We start from the raw sequence: 20,228 nt of genomic DNA, 5'->3' as shown, positions 1-20,228 counted from the left end.
CTATCTTGTCTAGTTTTCTTGCCAAATCCCTGTGGTGACCTTCAACCCTACGCACTGCGATAATGTGGAGCTTTTCCTGTTTTCAACTTTGACACTATGAATAGAATCTCATCTAGGGTAAAAGGTGGACTGAGGGAAAAGGCTTCATAAGCCAAGATAGGCATCACAATGTCACCTAAAAAGTCATTCAAGTGGGAGTCATAATTAGTTACCATGTCAGGCTCAAAGCTTGAGGCAACAATGGATGAAAGATGTTTATCAAAGATTTGAGTAATGGTGTAATCATCAAACTAGAGATTCCTATGCTTATCCTCAATCACCAAGACAGTCTCCTTCTTCACCTTCAGCTTTAGAGAGCTTATGAAAAAGGAACTTGGTGCATTCCTAAGTGAAGGAGCCAATCTCATTCTGCTTTAGACATAGAAATTGCAAAGTAGAGCTTATGAAAAAGGAATTTGGTGCATTCCTAAGTGAAGGAGCCAATCTCATTTTGCTTTAGACGTAGAAATTGCAAAGTAGAAGCCCTTCCTCATGAACCAAAACTAGATGAGTGCTGGTTTGGACTGATAGAGGTGGCTTCAAACCACCACACGAACTCTTCCTCATTGGGGGTCCCCCCAAGAAGTAAAGAAAGATGCCTAATGCGAGTAAGTTGCTATATCTTTGTTTGATTCTATCCAAAGACATAATGAGAGCCGCTTTGTGTATTTTAACCCCCCTAGAGGCTTTAGCTTTGCATTCAGTGTTGCGCTTCACTTGGTCTTGGTGCAACGATTTTATTACGTCAGCCATATCCACATCACTTGCTTCTAGAGCTTGTTTGTAATTTGACTTTGCATATGCCCACTTGCATGTCATCTCCTCCATTATTTGCCTCTTAATGGAGCCTGCTTGCATGCAGGTTAGGTAAAAAAATGTTTGCATGCGGCCTACACTATCACAAATCACTAATCTTTGCATGCGGCCAAGTTGATGCAAAGATGTTGGCGCATGTGAGATGGCATTGGAATTTGTTGTTGCATCTCCAGTGGATCCATTGCACATTAAGGATAGTTGAAAAAGTGGCGTAGTCACCATGACAAAAATGATGATACATGACTTACACAAATGAGTATGCTCCATGGGTGTCATTCTCCTCCCATAGCAACTTAGATTGGCTAGTCACTTGTACGTTATGCATGCCTTAATGCTTGAAACAACACCATCTTGTATATTGACACAATTTATGCTTTGCATCATTTTCACTACGAATACATGTACCCAACATAAGGAGAAATCAAGAATCATTCAAGCAATGGCAAAAATCAAGGGGGAAAGCCTAAAAGCTTCTCAAATTTAAAAGAGGAGGTTTAGAAATGAAGAAAGCATTTTAGTTATGCTTTTGCGAAATATCCATTCATGGCCTCCGAGCAAGTTGCACGTTTTAATGAGTTGGTGCATGGCGGTCCACGCTAGTGGACTCAGAAGATGGGTCTACCCAAAAGGGCTCCACCACCAGTCCATCTCCATCATCTCTATCTTGGTGCAACTACGTAGAATATCATCAACCAGCTTCTCAATCAGGCAAATACATTATATCTTTATTCGATTTATTGATCTTTGTCTTGACAGGAGCCATGGCCAAGCCTGCTGCGGGCAGCATCACTGCCCTCGTCTATGGCTACATCCGCGATTCGCTCCACCGTCAAGCGATCAAGTCCGTCTCTTGAACCGCATTCATGCGCATCTCATCTCAGTTAGGTTACGTGACCTGATCATTTTCCATCTTTTGCAGGTTTCTTGAAGAACAGTTGAAGCTCTTCCCTGATAGCCATGCAGCTCTCTCTCTCCTGGGGTATTGCCATTACTATCTGGGAGATTTCTGGGCCGCTTCTTCTGTGTAAGTCCATTATATACTTCCTATCACAAGAAACATAAATTCCCACTTTAATTTGCACATTGTGAATTATGATATGACAACATCATGAGCTTCTTCTGCTTGGGAGGGAACGCATACCTAGCTAGGTGCAGTTGGGGGCAAGGGGCTACCAGCCTCCGTGTGGAGTGTCTCCCGAGCAGAAGCTTATGATGTTGAACACTATATGGAAAGACAAGGGAAAAGAGCCATTTCCTATATGGGAAAATACCAAAACTTCTTGTGTTTTGAATAATGTGGTTTTTCCAAAATCTTGCAGCTATGAAAAGCTTTCTCAGGCCCAATCTATGGAGGAGAAATACCGAATTTATCATGCACAATCTTTATACAAGGTATCTTTGTAGAAAATTTGTGTTATTTAGTGTATAATAAGTTTTCTTGCATTCTTGGTTTTTTTCCCCCCTCTTGCAAAAAGGAGACCCAGGTTCAATGTCCAATAGATATGTCCGTTTCACACATAATCTGGGGCTTCCATAGCTGCCCATTGTGAACACAGTTACCATGCATATGCACGCATGGCAGAAGGGATTGTAAAATATTCATGTTGCATACTTACCAAAGCAGTAGAATTGTGAGTATTTTATATATAATATGCCGTCATCAGGAGATTGCAAGGATGTTTTCATTCACAACTGATTTCCATTTGTCAGTCTTATATACGCATAATGAGTAATGCTGAGAACCTTTACTTGGCCAGGCATCTATGCTGACTGCAGCTGAGAAAGTTTGCTCAACCATGGAGGGTCATCCAGAAAGAATAGAAAATTTGAAGGCATGTATCAGTTATGAGCAAGAAGATATCACAGGTAGATTATATCACACAATTATGTACCTGTCTCTGTCCTATTTGGAGAAGATATGAGCATTGTTTATAGTACATATTTTTATGATATTTACATAAACACAGCTAGGCTTTGCTCCTGTTACATGACTTTAATTTCATAAGTTGAATTGAATGGTAATGATTGTTTAGATAGTGTGCGAATGTTTTCAGGAAGCAAAGCTATATGGGAGCAAAATTCAGTAGAGAACTTTGATGTGGCTGTAAACCTTGGATGTTGCTTATGTAAGGTTGTACCTGTTTTGGTGAGAAAGATAATGCTTTATACTTGGAATGATACCAATCTCATATAATGTGTATAGATCATGATATTCTGTTTGAACCTGTCATTAAATAACTTACTCACCCATATGTCTTATGACTTGAGATCATTTTTTAATTAAGATTCGGAGCAATTCATTGGGCTCATAGAACCTTTGATTCATCAATCTAACTGAAGTGTCCCTTATTGTTCAAGAATTATCATGAAAAGGTCTTAAAACATATTCCTATTAGAGGATAACATGTTGCCATCACAGAGGCTACTATAAAGATCAAGTTTTGCATTGCACGAGAAAAACCATGATATAGAGCCGCAATGATGAATGGTTTATGCGTTTTTGTGAGTGGATATTAAGACACTTCCCCCATCTCAACAAGCAGGACAAGCTTTGATCCCAATGCCAAAGTTAAAACACCTTGGCAAGATAACTCCTAAAATAGCTCCCTGCTGTAATGTATAGCCTGCAAACAAGCTCACTATAATTTGGAGAGACTGTCATCCTGGACACATATGAAATTGGCTATTGTAAAAGGGTTTCTTGAATACCTTGTTAGATCGAGTGTCAAGATCCAAGTCCCATTGGAGACTTAGAAGATGTGCAACATCAACAACAAAGCAAACCCTAACCCTACCCAATAAACAACACATTTTGGGTCTAGGCACACTCATCACTGAGCCTTAATGATTTGGACTCAATCATCCCTAGTGGCCCATAAGCTAGAGCATCATCATAGCATCTTGATCTGTGCACAACTTGGTCATGTTTGACTTATTGAGCTTGTGAGATCCTCTAGGCTCCCAAGCTCGAGCTCCTTGTGTTACGTGGTTTGCTAAGAGAATACCTCGCCCATAACAAGGGTGCCCTCATCTGTGTAAAATTAACAAGACCTGCAAAAATCACATACTAAGAATTCCCTTTTTTGGATACAGGAACAGATTGGGGAGGAGGATCCAGATTAGTAGGATTAGAGGAGCTAGATGAGTAGGATTTGAATGATGCCAACAATGACTCTAATTGTATTAGACAAGGTATCTCACTGGCTTTCCTAGCTAACTTTTGGAGGAGATTGGATGATAGCTTTAGACCCAAAAAAAGTTTACTCTTTTTGTGCCTATTAGTACACAGGAGCCTAGCAATTGGTACTTGGCCTAGGTATGATAGGGATTTAGTAGCTTGTGCTAGATATGGAGAGCCAAAGGAGAAAGAAAGACACTGTGTATGGGATTGCCCTAGGGCTCGAGAGGTTTGGAGGAGAGCCCTCACTCAAGATGGTGTTTTATGGCACAATGGACTCTATGATTGTGACATGGGGGATGATTGCTTGGGTCATGGACAGAGGCACAACTTATGAGGATATATAGGGGAGTCAAGGCTATCTCATCTCTCTCTAAGTAAGATTGCCATGCTAGTTTTTCCACAGTCAGAGTGGACCCAGGGCATTGTTGCATATGGGAGCTGATAGCTAGTGTGATTGCTTGGTACATCTGAACAAGTAGATATATTCATGCTCATAGCGGTAGTTCTGTTAGCCTTTTACATATCATGGCTTTATGAGCTCATAGTCTGAGTGCATTTCCATTTTGAGGTGGCACACATTTAATGCTGTCCGGCTGGTATTTTTGGCATTTAATGATGCTGGATGACCTGATTATTTGGATGTATTGTTTTAGCCTATCTATTGGCAGTCTCTCCTCTATCTCATTTTCATGTGGTACAAGTACACCACATCCTATTGGAGAGAGGGAAACCAGGAGCACTCTGCCGGTTGCCCACACCAGTGCCTTGGTACACACTCTTGTGCCTTGGCGTATGGATTCTGTTTCCTGAGTTCATTCTCTTTTGAGTTCAAGTGTTCTTGTTCTTCAGTTCAGTTCGTCTACAGCAGCTCTATCTTTTTGATTCCCTTGCTCCACATCATTGTGATTTCTCTAATTCAGCTTTGAATACAATTTCATTGCTGGCAGATGCATTGAACAAGCCATCACATCTAGTGATGGTAGTACTAGAGTGTAATTAGGTGTAATTAGAATTCTTTGCACCCCCGAAGTAGCTCTATGAGGCAGATCCGAACTTTTGCATGGATTTGCACATTGGCAACAAGACCTACCCCATCTCTGCTTTCTGCCTTTGTACTTAGAGATGGTTGGATGTATTACTATGAAAAATTTTTGGTATTGTATTTTCAGGATGATACGGCTGTTTTGCTTCTGCAGACCCATGATGCACCAATAACTGCACATTGAGGAGTGGGGCCGATTCACTTGTTAACATCCAAGCCAAAGACACATTTCAGCCCTTAGTTATCCTAGATTCTTTCTTGGAATGAGAGTTTCATTGGCATAGTGGTCCTCTGAAGAGCAGGTGATCTCAAATAATGCCATTGTGACCATAATAGACTAGTTCAGCTTACCCCGTGGGAGGCAAGTGGGATGTGTGCAGTCTTTGAGAGAGATCCTCAGCGAGCATGAGCTGCCAAAGAGGGCTCTGACAGAGATGAAGTATTTACTAGTGCTTTTTGGAGGTACTGTTTGATGAATTTTATAGATTTCGTCCTCCTGTACAGCTTTTTATCTACAAACAAATAGTTAGATGGAAAATTTTAGCAAGATGATTATTTCTTCATTTTGGTGCCTTTGCTAGGGTCATTAGGTGGTTGCGAAGAGTCACCTCCTGCCATTGATTGGCAACGCAATATTTCAGTTTAATAAATTACAAGGATTTTTCATCATTAGTGGTGACAAAAAGAGTCTGTGAGGTTGCATCTAAAATGGCAATCGCCTCTAATTAAACCTGGGTTAGAAAAGCCTCGGCTCCACAAAAAGCCTAGTCTAGCCTAGTTTAAGTTTGCCTTTTGATTTCTTTATCTCTTTCCTCTACCCTACTTGATTCATGGATTTAACCTAGGCCTCAGATTCAATGCAAGAATGAGTATGGTGACCCAGCTTTCATGATACCATAACATGAGTGAAGTCTATAGTGCATGCAAATGTAGCGTTGAATTGTGGCCAATATGAAGAGCAAGGTTAGTACAGCCAATGAAAGAATCTTAAATAACTCAGTCTCTGCCCAGATGCACTATATAGGCTGCCACATTCAAGACTGTTAAGAGCCACAAAAGGAACGAATATTTCTTTTCCATGATACCATTTGGATGGTATTGGAAATATGGTCAAAAGAGGTTCATATTCTGCGAAGAGCCTTGTCATGGGACATCCTATTGAATCACTTTATCCAAAAGAGGAGCACACATTTTATGTGCCAAATTCTTTGTAACTTCTACTGCTCGACATTTTCATTGTCTGCAGCAGGCCTGAACTTTTCAGCAGCAGCATATCAATTAGCCACCCATCTTCTTATTGATTCTACCAAATAGACAAGTGGAATGTTGAATATCTCCCTCTGTTCTAGTCTCTTATTACCAGAACATCCACCAAGCTACACTAAGTAAATTTGAATATGCATGAGGTAGTCAAACGTTCTCACTTAAATTAGTTAATGTCACCTTTATCATTTTGTTTATGCACTTTGACATTGCATTCACCAGCAATTGAACAGCAGTTGCTCTGAGCAGGAGGAAAGTTATGAAGAAGCTTTTGCCAAATTTGCAAGTGCATCAAATACATTGGGTTTTGAGGTATCCACTATTATCCAAGTACTGCAGTAAATATTTAATCACATTGGCTTAATTCACTCAAGTTTGTGCATCAAATCTAAATGGAAGCAATGGCCCTTCAAATGCAGCCGGACCTTGCATACAATAAAGCTTTCTGCTTTTATCACTTGAAGAGGTATGGTGAAGGTAAGTGGGCATCTTTTGTTTTGTTGACAACTTTTGTATGAATTAAAAACGTTATGTACTGACAGCCTCCAAGTTAGTATATCGTGTGGTGTACAGCCCTGAAAATATTATCAGAAATTATTGACTATGGCGTTCAAGAATACCCAGAACTTAGTGTTGGAAGGTAACTGTCCTGCATTCTCAGTCATTCTTTGCAGTGATGTAAGTAGGTCCTAAGAGAACTAAGGAAGAAGAAGAAGCGCATTTTCCATAAATCAAATAGGAGGATGCATAAAACAGGATAAATGGTTCAAAATCTTTGTGCAAAGTAAGATTACCTACCACTAGTGATTTTGAGCACAATGGCTACAATTCCCCTGTATCATCACAACGGATTGTGGATGGCTATCTTAGCCATTTGAGACATGCCATAGTGATGCTAGTGTGAGAGGCATTGCATTTTACTGGTACAGTACGTTACCATAACAAATCACAAGAGCCATAGCAAACAGACTTGAGTAAATATGCATGAGCTCCTTTCTTCTTATTGGCATTGCTTCTATCCACAAGCATATTCTGTTGTCATACGTGTCTGTCCTTGAGTGCAGAAAGGCCAATCTCACGTCATCATCTGGTGTAGAGCATAAATAGTAGCACAGTCAGGGATTTTACCATTGCTTGTGCATTTTATAACCATCTGTCTACTCTTAGAATCAGCTATATGCCAACATAGACCAAAGATCATGGGAACTTTCAATTTGTGAATATGAAAGGTATATGACATCCAGTAAAAAAGTCTATCTTCCAGCCAAAATATGGTGATTGTGTAAGGAAATGCAAGGGCAAACAGAGAAAGACAAAGTGTATGTCGTGCACATATCAGAATAACATAATTTGATGAATGGTCAATGATGGGAGAGTGTATAGAAATGAAGAATAATGTGCAGAAACCTCGGGCCTCCGTCCCTCAACCAGGGCTGAAGTGAGCGTATGGAGTTGGGATGCTGGAAACAACTCCAAGTGTGTGTCATGTGTGATGGATCCCAAATGCAGCAATAGCAGTCCGTCATCCTGCCAAGGCTGAAAACATGGCAGCAGGCCTCTAGGACAAGGTGGTGGGGAAGCTATTGGCAAGGCATAGCCTAATGGCCTTTACCACATGACACTTTCTTACGGAGCTGATTGCCGATGATTTGGAGTTCCATCGCTTCCATGCTTTGGCCACTACACGGGAGCCTACCGACTCTGAGCGTCCTTGGCATTTTTGCTTAGGATATCTTGGCTACGACTCTCTCTATGAGTTGTCGCATTAGGGGATGGTTGAGGGCCTTCCATACCTAAAACTATCCCGAGAGGTCTGTAAAGCATGTAAGCTAGGTAAGCGACATTGTACACCCTTTCCTAAGCAGTCTATCACTCGAGTTATTGAACCCCTTAGGCTTATTCATGTAGATCTTTGTGGTCCCACATCCATTGCCGCCTTAAATGACACAATGTACTTCTTTTTGATAGTGGATGATTTCTCCAGATACATGTGGGTGTACTTTCTTAAGCACAAGTCCGATGCCTTTACTTATTTCGGTACTTGGGTGTTGCTGGTTTTCATAACCAAAGTGGTTGTCATGTGGTTACTATGAGGAATGATTTTAATGGCGAGTTTATCTCCTACGAGTTTTTTGAGTTTCTACAAGAGTGGGGCATTTCACGTCAGCTCATCTCTACCAACTTCCGGAGTCGTAGAGCATAGGAACCGGACTGTTCTAAATATGGTACGCTCTCTGCTATTCGCAACAAAGCTGCTTGAGCGCCTTTGGGTAAAGGCTGTTAACACTTCTGTGTATATTCTCAACTCATGCCTGACTGTAGCGGTCCCTAAAAAGAATTCGTATGAGGCATTGTTTGGTTCTCTGCCTGTTATTTCTCACTTTAGAGTTTACGATAGTTGTGCTTATACGCACAATCCTAATGGCAATATAGAAAAGCTCACCTCTCCAGCAAATCTCTTGATTTTTGTGGATTACACTTCTGAAGTGAAAGCCTATTGTTTGTTCGATCCTTAGACGAACAAGGTGATCATTAGGAGGGATGTCGTCTTTGATGAGAAGGATATTGTGTAGTCCTTTGCACTGGACTCTTCGTCCTCACCTTTGCTAACATCATTTGAGATCGTGTCTATTGAGCCGGGTTTATTGCCGCTCTTGACCTTCTTGCAGATATTTTAGTTCCCACGCCTCCTCCTTGAGACCCGTTACCTCGTTGGTACTAGTAGACCATGCGGGATTTGGGGATCCTTCCACTGGATCTCACTCGGAGAACCCTAGAAGGTCTACTTGGCTCGCCCCTCATGCTTCATATGCATTGTTGTTTACAACTAATTACATTGCACATTCTGAGCTAGAGAGCTGGTAGGATACTCTTTCGGACTCTCTATGGCGTGAGGCCATGGAAAAGAAACTAAGTAGTATTGACCGGAATGAGACTGGGACCTTGATGGATCATCCTAGTCACAAAAAGGTCATTGGGACAAACTGGATTTTTAGGACCAAGCCAAAGGCTGATGGTACCTTAGACAAATACAAGGCTTGCCTTGTAGTGCAAGGTTTCAGGTAAAAGCACGACATTGACTATGAAGAAATCTTCGCATCTACTACTTGGCTAACATCATTTCGTTTGTTGGTTGCGCTCGCCGCTCACTATGGTTGGCCAATCTATCAGATGGACATCAAGTGCCTTGTTGAATGGTTATTTGGAGGAAGTCTATGTGGAGCAACTTCTCAGCTTTTGTTTTGTTGAGTGCACTGACAAGGTATTTCACTTGCAAAAAATTCTTTATGGGCTGAAGCAAGCGCCGAGGTCTTGGTACTACAGGATGAAGGAGTTCTTACGGACTCATGGATACCATTCTACCCCCTACAATCCAAATCTATACGATCTATACGTGCACACCACTAGCATGGGGGTCAACTATATCTTGCTATGTGTTGATGATATACTATTCACGAGCTCAAATTTTGCGGCTCTAGCAGACATTTAGGCACAACTTTGCACTGCCTTTGAGATGACAGATTTAGGATTATTGTCTTATTTCTTGGGGATGAAGATTATTAGATCCTAGGAAAGTATCTTTTTGTCACAGCAGAAGTATGCCCTACAGTTGGTGAAACAGAATTGTACTGATGAGCCACGGCTAGTGGCCATGCCTCTAGATCCCACTGTCCATCTACATGAGGATATCTTGGGTCCGCCTTTTGATGCTCATACCTATTGTTTTGTTGTAAGGAAATTACTTTGGTTGATTTATACTAGGCCAAATCTTGGGCAGCTGATACACACCCTTGTTCTGATGTCGTAGCCTCTTTGGGGTGATCACTTGGGCTTCCTTGGTAAGAAAACCATTGCCTCTGTAGTCTTGGTAGGTCAGCCCAGGCGCACCCATTGTCCGATGCCCTAGCTGCTTTGGGGTGGGACACTTTGGGGTACAATAAAATATATACCAAGGGTTTATTTCTCATGGCTCAGTTTCGGGCTTGAGAGAGGATGTTGAGCTAAAAATGCATTAACCTGACTTAAACAGCCCTAAAACATGATTAATTAATGGAGAAAACCTCTTATTTTAAAAAGAAACGCGATCCTAGAGAGTTACTGTGTCCCATATACAAAACCCTAATTTGGGTGCCCTAAACTCTCTATAAATATGCATACAGCTCACCACTCTCTCTTAATCTCGTTTTTGCAGGTTTTAGGAGCCATAACTCTGCTGCCCACACCCCGTTCGTGGAGGACATCGCGGTCATAGCTTCCAGGAGACACCTGCTACCATCTGGTGCTTAACTCTTGCCTTCCTCGTGTGTTTGTTGCTGTCGCCAAGTCCCACGAGCTGTCACCTATAGTTGGGTGCTGTCATCTATAGTTGGATGCTATCGCCACATATTGGCAGTTGTCGCCATCATCTTCTTTCTCCTTTGAATGGTGTGTTTTGGTTTTCTAGCTATCACCTTGACACTCTCTCACCTCTGTCTGCTGCATTTGCACCCAACAATTATTGTGCAAATTTTCTCTCCTCAAGTACATGCCTTTTTAGTATTTCTCTCTCCTGCAGTGCTGTTTGTATTAGATCCAACCTTCCTTGGTTGCGTTTTGCTGGTGTTCAACACTTGAAGGCTATCCTTGCTGCGATTTGGGATCCGTTCGGAGTAGGACACACTCTACAACTCATAACCTTTGCCTTGATCCTAGAGATATGAGAGTTCGAGTTTCAATATTTTCACTACATAGTGTGTTTACTACATGAGCACTGTATATTCATTATTCATTCACTTTATTATTCATTGTGTTCATTGTCTCTAAGTTACCTTAACCATAATCCTAACTGTGTTTTGAGTCTATTAGTGTGTGCTTTGTCATATGATTGGTTTTATGCTTTTTGCATTTAGAGCATTTCTTCACAGCAAGTTTCTCTCTCAATGTGGTGTCGACTTCTCTTTCTTTCTCTCCCTCACTCATCTTTGTCTCTCTCTTCTAATTTTCATGGTGATAATTTATTTGAGTTGGTTGCGTTCAAAGTATTGTCATTCTCACGTTTTTCCCCATGCTTACAATAAGGTGCTACGTGATAAGGATGTGCATGTAGCAAAGGTGTTACTTGGATAGTGTCCCTCTTGGGAAAATTGTTAACTTGCACAAGCACCCTTGTACAAAGATGATGATGATTATGCAATGCAAAGGGGAGGTATAAGAGGGAAGGGAGGCCGAAAGAGGAAGAGGAGCTTGATATCGGTCTTCGTGTGGTGTTGAGAACCATGATGATAGATGAAGATGAGGATGAAGTAGCCCAACTCCAAGAGCAAGGTAGAAGTCAACACCATGATAGCATCAAGAGAGATGCTGTACGATCCATATGGAAAAAGATTCCATGCTAGTAGAAGAGAAGATCTCCTAGGAAGATGAAACCATGAAAGGAACGGTGCGTATTCCCATGTGCTCAACCTAGGAAGGACTGAGGCAAACCTGCATGCGATCCCAAGGAATCTGAGACATTGTGAAATGGTTACGTGTCATCCATGTATCTTGCGCAAAACCAAGCCTCCACAATAAGACGGGATACTTTTTAACAGAGCACCAACTCTGATACCATGTGAAGATATGCTAGGATTTGCATTGAGAAGACATGAAATGTATGAACATGACTAAAATACAATAACTCAAACAATAATGCAATAAATGCAAACCCTAAACATAAAATGCAAACTTAAAACTCAGAATGCAAAAACATGAACACAAACAAAGATAGAAGAGGACTCTAAAGTGAATGAATCAATGCAGTAAATGAATGTAAGAGTATACAGAATGCTCAAGGCTAGAGGAGTGAATGATGTGGGAGGGCGAGATCCGTAAGGAAATACCTTGACACAGAAACATAAACAGAAACTGTACGACAAAGCACAAACTGATAAAAGAACACAGTTAGGGTTAGAGTGACTTAGAGACAATGAACACAGTGAATAAATAAAGTGATATAACTACTGAATAATATGATGCTCATGCAGCAAACACACTATGCAGTGAATGAATACTGAACCTCAAACTCCTGTATCTCAAGGATCAGGGCAGGGGTAATGAGCTGGAGAGTGTGTCGTACTCCGAACGAATCCTGAATCGCAGCAAGGCAGCCTCCAAGTGTCAAACACCAGCAAACGCTGTTGTGTAGCTGGATGTGATGCAGACAGGCAGTGTAGAGAGAGAGTGTGCAGCAAACACAAATACTTGAGTGTGTGGATGTCAGGTGAGGAGGAGAAAAAAATTGAAATGCAGCCTCCTGATGCTGGACGACAGTGTACACATGTTCCGGAGGAGAGAGAATATGTAAACGCAACAGAGGGAGGAGAGAGAAGGTCAGGACGGCAGCTCTAGACTCAAAACGCAGCCTCCTCAGTGATGGAGAATGCTAGGAGACAGAGGAAAATATCACATGACGATGATGATGCAGTTGCTAGGCAGTGGAGAACCTCCAGGAGTAGTCGCCAACACCAGAATGAGATCGACGGGCTGCAAAGTCACTATGGAAGAAGGTGGATCAGCAAGGCGATGGCTGAATAGGGCAGATCAGCAAAAAGAGGGCTGCAAAATGGGCGCCAACATGTGGTAGACAATGTGGGGCAGCCTTGGCTGAGATGTCCTCCGCGAACGGGGTGTGGGCAGCAAAGCTCTAGCACCTGCAATCTACAAAAACGAGATTAGGGAAGAGTGGAGGGCTGGCTGCCTATTTATAGAAAATTAGGGTTCTAGATCCTCTCCCACTTAACTCTCTTGATCCGCTCCCTATTTTAGGGTTTTGGCTAAAATAAGCCTAAAATAAGCATGTTTTGGGGCTGTTTAAGTGGCTAAGTGCATTTCTTAGCACAACATCCCCTCTCAGGCCCAATATAGGGATAAAAAAGGAGGCCAACCTAAATTTTGATTTATCCCAATGCGTCCCATCTCAAAGTAGATAGGGTATCGGACAAAGGGTGCACGTTGGCTGCCCAATGGCCTACCATGACTACAGAGGTGATGATTATCTTACCAATGAGCCCAAGTGATCACCCCAGAGAGGCCAGGGCATCGGACCAAGGGTGCTCGTCGGTTGCCCAAGGGCCTACCAAGTCCTACAAAGGTGGATGGAAACAACAATGGACTTGTTTGTTTTGTTTTGTTTTTTTTTGTTGTTGTTTGAAAAGTGTTTTGAAAATACATTATGAATATAGGGGTAGCGGCCGATTAAGTGACAGACAGGAAAAGATAAAGAGAGTTTTCAACCCAAGTCATTCGCAAAACTAGCAAGCCAATTCCTCACACTACCTAGGATAAGTACCTAAGGATGATAAAAGTTTGTGTATGTGCCAATCAGGTGGTGAATAGGTGGGGAGGCAAAAAAGAGGATGGTGGGCTTAACAGGACAAGCAAAGCAAGCAAGCAAGCAAGGGTAAGGAAACTGCCTTTAGGAGAACTTCCATGTGTTATGCCACGAATATGGTGGATCCTAGAATCGACCACTCCAAAAGATCGAAGAGGGATAAATGCGCACAAATGCATGTTTACACGAACAGAATGCCAATGCATGGGGTAATGCAAAGGGAGATGCAAGATGTCATGCTCATGCAATATGCAAGGCAACGGTGCCACTTGGACAGTGCCCTCGCAAAAGAATTGTTTACTTGTCCAAGTGTCCTTTTACAATCATGTCATCCTAATAGGGCGGATGAAGTTACAAATGTTCATAAAACAATACAAAAGAATAAAGGAATGTAATGTCTAAAAACTATAAGCATCAACACTGTCACTATCAAGAGTAGAAGCCACCCCCTCTCAAACTGGAAGGGAAAGCAAGAGGGAAGTACCCTCTCCCTGTCAAGCTGAAGAAGTAGAGGAGGGTGTACCCAAGCCAACCCGGGGTAGTAGGTACTGAAGAACTGGTCGGTTGACTACTTTGGTTAAAATGTCTACCAAAATAATCTGATGAAGGCACAAACTCTAGGCGAATAGTGCCTAGCTCAACCTACTCTCTGGAAAAGTGAAAGTGGACTTCCACATGCTGCATCCGGGGTGTGATGATTGGATTGCCTGCAAGGGTAGTAGCACTGTGGTTGTTGCAATAGACAACTATGGGAGAGACACAAGGAAAAAGAAGTGCCGCAAGTAAACTCCTCAGATAGATGGCCTCGGTGGCGCCATCGAAGAGAGCCCGGTACTCAACCTTGGCCATGTAAGCCGCCACCGTCTCTTGCTTACGGCTAGACCAAGAAATGGGAGCCATGTCCAAGGTAAAGAGGTAGCCGCCATGGGAATGCCGGGTGTCAGGATCTCCTACCCAATCAAAATCAGTGTACCCCTGCAAACATAAACCAGAACCATATGCCAGGCCATAAGAATAAGTACACCGTAAATAACGCAACACACAAAGACATGCAATCCAATGTGACATCCTAGGTGCTGTGAAATACTGACTGAGTATGCTAATTGAGTAAGTTAAATTTGGCCTAGAGTGAATTAACCAAAGAAGTTTTCCTACAATAGAGCAATAGGTATGTTTATCGAAGGGCTCTGTCCTAGGGTATCCTTCGACAAGTGGACAATAGGATCAAGAGGCATGGCGATTGGCCATGTCTAATCCGTAGTGTACTATTCCATGAGCTGAAGTGCGTACTTCTGCTATGATACAAAAATACAATCCCCAGAATGAACTACCTCCATCACCAAAAAATAGGACAACAAACCAAGGTTTGTCATTTCAAATGTAGCTTTAAGCTTAGCTTTAATTTCCGCTATGGCAGCAGAATCTAAACCTATGATGAGTAAGTCATCAACGTATAGCAGGATATAGCTAACCCCCTCTGCAGTAGGTTGAACATATAAGTTCGGGTCATAAGGGGTAGAATGGTATCCACGAGTTTGTAAGAATTCATCCATCCTATGGAACCAAGATCGCGGCGCCTGCTTCAGCCCATAAAGATCTATATGTAAGAGGAATACCTTATTCCTCGGGTTTTCAGAAGGAAAGCTTGGTGGCTGCTCCACATAGATCTCCTTCTCGAGAAAACCATTTAGGAAGGCACTCTTGACATCCATCTAATGTATTGGCTAACTATAGTGAGCGGCTAGTGCGAGTAGCAACCGAAAGGAAGTCAAGCGTGTAGCAGGGGCAAAGGTCTCTTCATAATCAATGCCATGCTTCTGTCGAAACCCTTGCACTACAAGGTGAGCCTTGTACTTGTCTAAAGTCCCATCAGCTTTTAGCTTAGTCCTAAAAATCCACTTTGTCCCGATGACTTTCTTGTGGCTCGGACAATCCACCAATGTCCAAGTCTCATTTCGGTCAATACTCTCTAGCTCCTTCTCCATGGCCGTTCGCCATTGAGGGTGCTCAAGAGCCTCTTGCCACGTATCCGGCTCAGAATGTGCTATGTAATCAATGACGCAAATGATGCCTGAGGAGCAAGCCGGGCAGATCTTCTAGGTCCCTTCAGAGTGGAATCTGGTGGTGGGATCTGCAAATCCTGTATAGTTTGTTGGTGCTAGTGAGGTAATGGGTCTTGCGAAGGGAGCCTGGGAACTGATGAATCTGCGAGAAGGGCAGGAGCGGGAAGTAGACCAGGCTGAGTAGGAATGATCTCTGATGATGTGGAAGAAGGAATTGGATTGGAATCTGGTGCAGAAAACTGCACAATATCCCTTTCGTCAAAGACCACATCCTGCCTAACGATCACCTTGTTCGTCCGAGGATCGAACAAACGATAGACTTTCGCCTTAGAGGAATATCCCACAAAAATAAGGAGATCATCTCGGGGAGTGAGCTTTCCTATCTTGTCATCAGGCGTGTGTGTGTACGCACGATACCCGAAGACTCTGAAGTGGGAAATAATAGACCGAGAGCCAAAGAATGTCTCATATGAGGTCCTCTGAGTAAGAGCCGTAGTTGGGCACCGGTTAAGGATGTATACCGAAGTGTTAATAGCCTCGGTCCAAAGGTGCTCAGGACTGTTGCGAACAACATAGAGCGTGCCATTTCCATGACTGTTCAGTTTCTATGCTCTACGACTCCATTTTGAGAAGGGGAGTTGGTAGAGGTGAGTTGGCGAGAAATGCCATGTTGTTGTAGAAACTCGGAGAACTCATGGGAGATAAACATACCACCACTATCACTTCTCATGCAATCGATACGATGACCATTCTGGTTATGAACCAGCAGTACCCAAACAGAAAAGTATGTGAAAGCATCGGACTTATGCTTGAGGAAGTACACCCACATGTACCTAGAATGATCATCCACTATAAAAAAGAAGTACAGTGCGCCATTCAAGGCAGCAGTGGATGTAGACCCACAAAGATCAACATGAATCATCTAAGAGGTGCCTCAACTCTATGTGAGGTGTGTTAAGGAAATGGGGTATGGTGCTGCTTCCCGAGCTAACAAGCTTTACAGACATCTCGAGCTAGCTTCAGGCATGGAAGGCCCTCAACCAGCTCAAGTGAGTCATAACCAAGATGCCCTAAGCAAAAATTCCAAAGACGCTCATTGTTCGTAGGCTCCCGAGATGTGGCTAAGGCCTGGAAGCTATGGAACATGGAACCCTCGGCTGTCGGCTTGGTCAGAAAGTGTGTCATGTGGAATAGGACATTAGGCTGTGCCTCACCGCGAGCAATCACTAAACTAGTCTGAGAGTCAAGCATCTCGACTGTGGTCGCTTGTTGGATATTTCACTTATGTCTACGCTCACCTAGGAGTGTCGGTGATTATTAGGACACTGGGGCACTTTTTAGTCTCGGTAGGAGAGGATTGTTTCCCTAGACTTATGGTATTATTTTGTATGTGCTTATGACACACACTTACGGGTACTTACCCTGTTCGGGTGTGAACACCCCCCTATGAGGGAGGATAGGATCGAAGCTCAGCATAGAAAACCAGTAGACAGTAGAGAGTGAAGCACAACACCCAATACGATAGACTGAAAGAGTGTAAACTGAAAGTACAAGGTAGAACCTTTAAACCTTAGGGTTGTAGGGGGGTGTTCACACCCGAACACGGTAAGTGCCTGTAAGTGTGTGTCATAAGCACATACGAAATAATACCATGAGTCTGGGGGAAAAAACCTCTCCTAGCGAGAGTAAAAACTGCCCCAGTGTCCTACTGATCACCGACACTTCAATGTGAGTGTAGGCGTAAGTGAGGTGTGCGTGAAATACCTAACAAACCCCCCTGGAGTGAAGAATGATCAAGAGTACAAGGATTATTTGCCACCAAAGGAGATCAAATTTAAAGCATGGCGAAATGCTTCGAATTTTTCACGAGGAAGAGCTTTGGTGAAGATGTCAGCCACATTATTGGTGGTAGGACAATAGACAAGGCTGATATCACCTGCATGTAGCCTCTCTCTGACAAAGTGATAATGTATCTTCAATGTGTTTCATGCATGCATGAAACACTCGGTTCCGTGCCACTGCAATGGCACTTTGACTGTCAGTGAACAAAGGAGTAGGCTCCGTAACAGATACATCTAGATCAGCAAGCGAGCGTCTAATCCATACGCATTCAACTGTGGTAGTGAAAGCTGCCCTGTATTCAGCTTCACATAACGATGTGGCAATAGTGGACTGTTTCTTACCAAGCCAAGATATGTAAGACGAGCCAAGAAAGAAACAATTGCCACTAGTGGAGTGACGTGAATCACAATCACCAGCCCAATCAGAATCACTGTAAGCATGTAACTGTAGTGGTCCCCCCTTGGCATAAAGCAATCCAAGAGATCTAGTACCTTGAAAGTAACGGAAGACATGCTTAACAGCTTTCCAATGTGACATGCGTGGCTGATGCATATATCTGCTCAGGGTTGAAACTGCAAACTATATGTCTAGCCTAGTGTTGCATAAGTAAATAAGACATCCAACTGCTAGAGCATATGTGTGTATATCAAACAAATCACTGTCATCATGTAATGACAGTTTAAGTTTAGGTTCCATTGGTGTACAAACTGGCTTGCAATCCTGTAAGCCAAACTTCTCAAGAAGTTTACCAATGTATCTTGACTGTGATAACCCAATATCTCTAGCATCAGGTATGAATTGAATGCCCAAGTAATAATGCAAAGACCCCAAGTCTTACATATCAAAATTTTGCTGCAAATTTTGTTTAAATGCTGAAATTTGATCAGCATGTGTCCCTGTAAGCAAGAGATCATCAACATCAAGACAAATGATCAGCATGGATCCCCCCTCTTTACATACATAAAGGGTAGACTTAGATGAGCTGTTTATGAACCCTTGGCTAAGCAAGAAAGCATCTATCTTTGCATACCAAGCTCTAGGAGCTTGTTTCAAACCATACAAAGCTTTTTTCAGCTTGCACACCAAGTGTTCCAAGCCATACATATACTTCCTCATGAAGTTCCCCATGTAAAAATGCAGTTTTAATATCCAATTGATGCACAATCCATCCATAATGAGCAGCCATAGCAACCATAGACCTGATGGTCGTCATACGGGAAGTAGGAGCAAATGTCTCCTCATAGTCAATGCCTTTTTTTTGTGCATAGCCTTTAGCTACAAGCCTTGCGTTGTATTTGTCAATGGGTCCATTTGCATTCCATTTCAGCTTGTAGACCCATTTTGTTCCAATGGCTTTTTTCCCAAATGACAAAGACACCAAATCCCATGTTTGATTCTTAGTGATAGAATCCAATTCAGCTTTCATTGCTGCCATCCAATGCATACTCTGTTGTGCATCTTCAAAACATTTAGGCACCTCATCATCAAGGGTGCTTGCTGCCATAACAAACTCCATGGTATGTGCAGTATCATGTATACGAGCTTGCCTTCTAGTACGACCAGCCATGGGTGCATCCAGATGACTATCTTTCATAGTCTGTAAATACCATCTAGGCATTTGTCTTGCTTCCCGACTGTGCATAAGCTCTTGCTGAATTTCAATTTTAGCACTTTGCTGAATATTCAGATCAGCCGATAGCTGATTTTCTACATTTTCCAAAGGAGTATCTGGCTGAACATTGAGTTCACTTGCTGAAACTTTAGCTAAATCACCAAATGTAATGGGCAGCAACCCTTCAAATACATCACGGGCAGCTTGATATGTGTCTAAACCAGCCAGGGACAATTCCGATTTTTCATCAAATAGTACATCCCTACTGACAAACACCTTTTTAGAAACAGGATCATAGAGTCTGTAGCCTTTGCTCTCACTGCTATATCCCATAAAAATGCATTTAACAGCCTTTTTATTCAACTTTTTCCTGAGAACCTTTGGAATATGTGCATATGCAAGGCACCCAAAGGTACGAAAGTGTCCAACAGAAGGTTTTCGGCTGTTCCAAGCCTCAAAAGGTGTAATTTTCTTCAAAGCTTTGGTGGGGCATTTGTTCAAAATATGGCAAACTCACATGACGGTTTCCATTCAGAAACTATGAGGCAAGCTCTTTGCCTTCAGTATACATCTGGCCATCTCCATGGGTGACAGATTCTTTCTCTGTGCAACCCCATTCTGCTGTGGAGTATAAGCAAGAGTGTACTGATGGACAACGCCCTTCTGCTTCAAAAAGGAATTCAGCATAGAGGACATATATTTCCCCCCTTGGTCCGAATGGAGAGTCTTAATTTTACAACCATAATGGTTTTCAACAAGTGCAATAAAAGCCAAGAATGCATCATACACTTCTAACTTTTTGACCAAAAAGTAGACCCAACAAAATCGAGTAAAGTCATCAATAAAAGTCACAAAATAGTAACATCCTCCCAAAGACTTTGTTTGCATAGGCCCACATACATCTGAATGCACTAACTACAACCTGGCTGTTGCTCAAAAAGCAACATCACGGGGAAACGAAAAACGATGCATTTTTTCCAAAATACATCCTTCGCACAAGTGCTCAGGAGGTCTCTCCAGTA

The 20,228-nt window shown here is 42.4% G+C and overlaps 1 protein-coding gene across 3 annotated transcripts in view; it reads left to right on the top strand.

Moving 5' to 3' along the window:
* The first annotated feature begins 1,385 nt into the window (after positions 1 to 1,385).
* LOC148032030 (uncharacterized) overlaps positions 1,386 to 20,228 on the top strand; it is a 52,351-nt gene continuing 33,508 nt past the window's right edge. For all 3 annotated transcript variants that reach the window (XM_087684024.1, XM_087684025.1, XM_087684023.1), the window contains exons 1-9: positions 1,386 to 1,522; positions 1,612 to 1,696; positions 1,775 to 1,879; positions 2,175 to 2,247; positions 2,613 to 2,721; positions 2,910 to 2,986; positions 6,591 to 6,653; positions 6,761 to 6,818; positions 6,915 to 6,981. In XM_087684024.1, coding sequence (XP_087540150.1) covers positions 1,468 to 1,522; positions 1,612 to 1,696; positions 1,775 to 1,879; positions 2,175 to 2,247; positions 2,613 to 2,721; positions 2,910 to 2,986; positions 6,591 to 6,653; positions 6,761 to 6,818; positions 6,915 to 6,981 — 692 coding nt within the window. In that variant the 5' untranslated portion in view covers positions 1,386 to 1,467. The remainder of the gene's footprint in view (positions 1,523 to 1,611; positions 1,697 to 1,774; positions 1,880 to 2,174; positions 2,248 to 2,612; positions 2,722 to 2,909; positions 2,987 to 6,590; positions 6,654 to 6,760; positions 6,819 to 6,914; positions 6,982 to 20,228) is intronic.

Source organism: Lygodium microphyllum, chromosome 8 (genome assembly GCF_053477565.2).
Source record: "Lygodium microphyllum isolate KBCC chromosome 8, Lygodium_microphyllum_v1.1.10, whole genome shotgun sequence".
Taxonomy (NCBI): Eukaryota; Viridiplantae; Streptophyta; class Polypodiopsida; order Schizaeales; family Lygodiaceae; genus Lygodium; species Lygodium microphyllum.
Note: the sequence above shows the minus strand (reverse complement) of the source record. Positions and strands in the feature narration are given on the sequence as shown.